The following is a 2,280-nucleotide window of genomic DNA, read 5'->3' as shown; positions in this document are numbered from 1 at the left end:
TGTCTAACATGGGAACTTTGTATACTTTGTATCTTGTATTTTGTCTTGTTTTTGTTGTCTTTTTTTTGCCACTACATGTTAAAAGAAAGAATGTTGCGTTGCGTGTGCGTACTGTATCTCAGCTTCAGTGTCAAACTTGAAATATGCTGTTCTCATAATCTTTTCCAGTCGATGGGACAATTGTGATGAGTGTGTGAGGCAGGGAGGAAGTCGAGATGGTGTTGCGTTGAAACACACCCACGGTAGATCTCTGAGACCAACTAATGGTTTCCATGACAATCGTTAAACCCCATAATGTCTACTGTACCTCACACCAAACGGACCATCCCTCACAAACTATAATTATGCCATCTTCCAAGAAAGCCACTCTTAATATGCTAGGATGAATCCAAATATTTCAACACCATAAATTGAGCTGAGTGATCAGCCAGGCTAATTCACTTTGCAATCTTGTCAAATTTTAGTAATTTTGTTAACTTTTGTCCTAAGACAAATGGCAATAAAAGTATTGTGGGTTATATTTTTACATGATTGTCATGTTTCATTTCCACCTGTGAGTGTGCATTAGTGCATCATTAAGGTGATTAAAGTGCAGTAAGGTGGTGAAATGTGTTATCGATTTTGCCAGAATGAAAAATCTGCCCACTCCAACATTTATCCTCACTCAGTAAATAAGAAACACAAATTGATGAAAATCCCATTTTACTTTTACAGAATCAATCCAGCATAGCAAAAAACAAAGCAGTTAGGAAAAATATCTACTTAAAAATCTTGAAAACACCAGCAAATCTGCTCTGCCCAGCCACCTCCAAGACGAGACTATCTCAACAGTTACAGTCCAAAGATGCGAGAGCTACAAATCAGAGAAAACACTAAGAACATTTGCAAAAAGGAGACTCCAAACCTGAGTCAGAATAGAAAAATAAAGCATTTCTTATCATACTAAAAGTTTGCAGTTGTACACAACATCTCCAAGCTTGGCGGGTTGGTTAGAGCTAACAGGACAACCAAACAACATGTAGCCTACAGCATACCACATAGGAAGAGTAGAGATATGGCTTTTTCAGTTACAGTATAGAGACAGTAGAAATACACAAAACACAGTAAATATAACTAACTACATAGACAAACGTAGCTGTCTGGTTTCTTAAAGGGCCAGCTGTGTGTGCAGTTGTTAGTGTCTCAGTTCTACCGTGTTTCTTCATGAGACAGTGGAGATAAAATGGAGGAAAAGCATCAAAAGTAGTCAGTCAAAAACAAGATACAACACTGTCATAAGCTGGTTAAAGAGAACAGAAATTGTTTTACAACCCGATATATTACCTAATACATTACCAAACACAAACTAGAGATGATATATTACCAAACACAAACTAGAGATGATATATTACCAAACACAAACTAGAGATGATATATTACCAAACACAAACTAGAGATGATATACAGTAGTACCACAAACTAGAGGTCTGACAACAGGTATGAGGAGGAAAATGCGAGCAACGCTCGACTGGTCAGAGATGCCGTTTGTTGTGGTTTAATGAGCTATGCTCTGCGCTGCACACAAGAAATACAGTAACAGGAAGTAGGTGTTTCTCTAGCGGAGTTGCAGGTCTGGTTAAGGCAGCAGTGCTTCATATTGCCCCCATTGGTCCATCTGCATTTCAACAGAGGCCCGGTCTTGGTCTGAATCCGGGGCTAGAGGTCTTGGTTTGGGTCTTGAGGCCACAAGTCTGGCTGCGACTGCCCCCTCTCTCCCCAGTCCTCCAGGTCTACACCAGGGCGTAGTCAAACTGCCCCCTCTCGATCCCCTCCTTGTGGTCGGTCCAGGAGGAGGAGGGCATGCGGCTGTAGGGGTCCAGCAAGATGCGGAAGCAGCGCACCAGCAGGAATATCAGGAAGAGCATCAGGAGCCCCACGAAGGCCAGGGCCGTCCGCTGCTCCGGGTCCACCCCCAGGGAGGAGCTGCCACGCGGCACGGGGAAGGAGGGCCCGTGGGACAGCAGCTCATAGTCCAGGGTGGGGGCATCGCTCATCCTCTGCCAGGCCCAACAACACAGCTTACAAACAGATTGGATGGTCGGTGGTAGGACTACACACTGATTGGATGGTCGGTGGTAGGACTACACACTGATTGGATGGTCGGTGGTAGGACTACACACTGATTGGATGGTCGGTGGTAGGACTACACACTGATTGGATGGTCGGTGGTAGGACTACACACTGATTGGGTGGCTCGGGTGATACTGGTATATTCGAACACTTATCTAGGTCAGTCTCAGT

General features: G+C 43.9%; 1 protein-coding gene across 1 annotated transcript; it reads right to left on the bottom strand.

Annotated features, from left to right (window-relative positions):
* Positions 1-1,769: 1,769 nt before the first annotated feature.
* Positions 1,770-2,033, bottom strand: ctxn1 (cortexin 1; the record flags this gene model as incomplete). Its single annotated transcript, XM_084445184.1, has 1 exon — positions 1,770-2,033. The coding sequence occupies one exon, from the start codon at positions 2,031-2,033 to the stop codon at positions 1,770-1,772; it is 264 nt and encodes an 87-aa protein (XP_084301310.1).
* Positions 2,034-2,280: the final 247 nt, after the last annotated feature.

Source organism: Borostomias antarcticus (genome assembly GCF_949987555.1).
Source record: "Borostomias antarcticus genome assembly, chromosome: 10".
Lineage (NCBI taxonomy): Eukaryota > Metazoa > Chordata > Actinopteri > Stomiiformes > Stomiidae > Borostomias > Borostomias antarcticus.
Note: the sequence above shows the minus strand (reverse complement) of the source record. Positions and strands in the feature narration are given on the sequence as shown.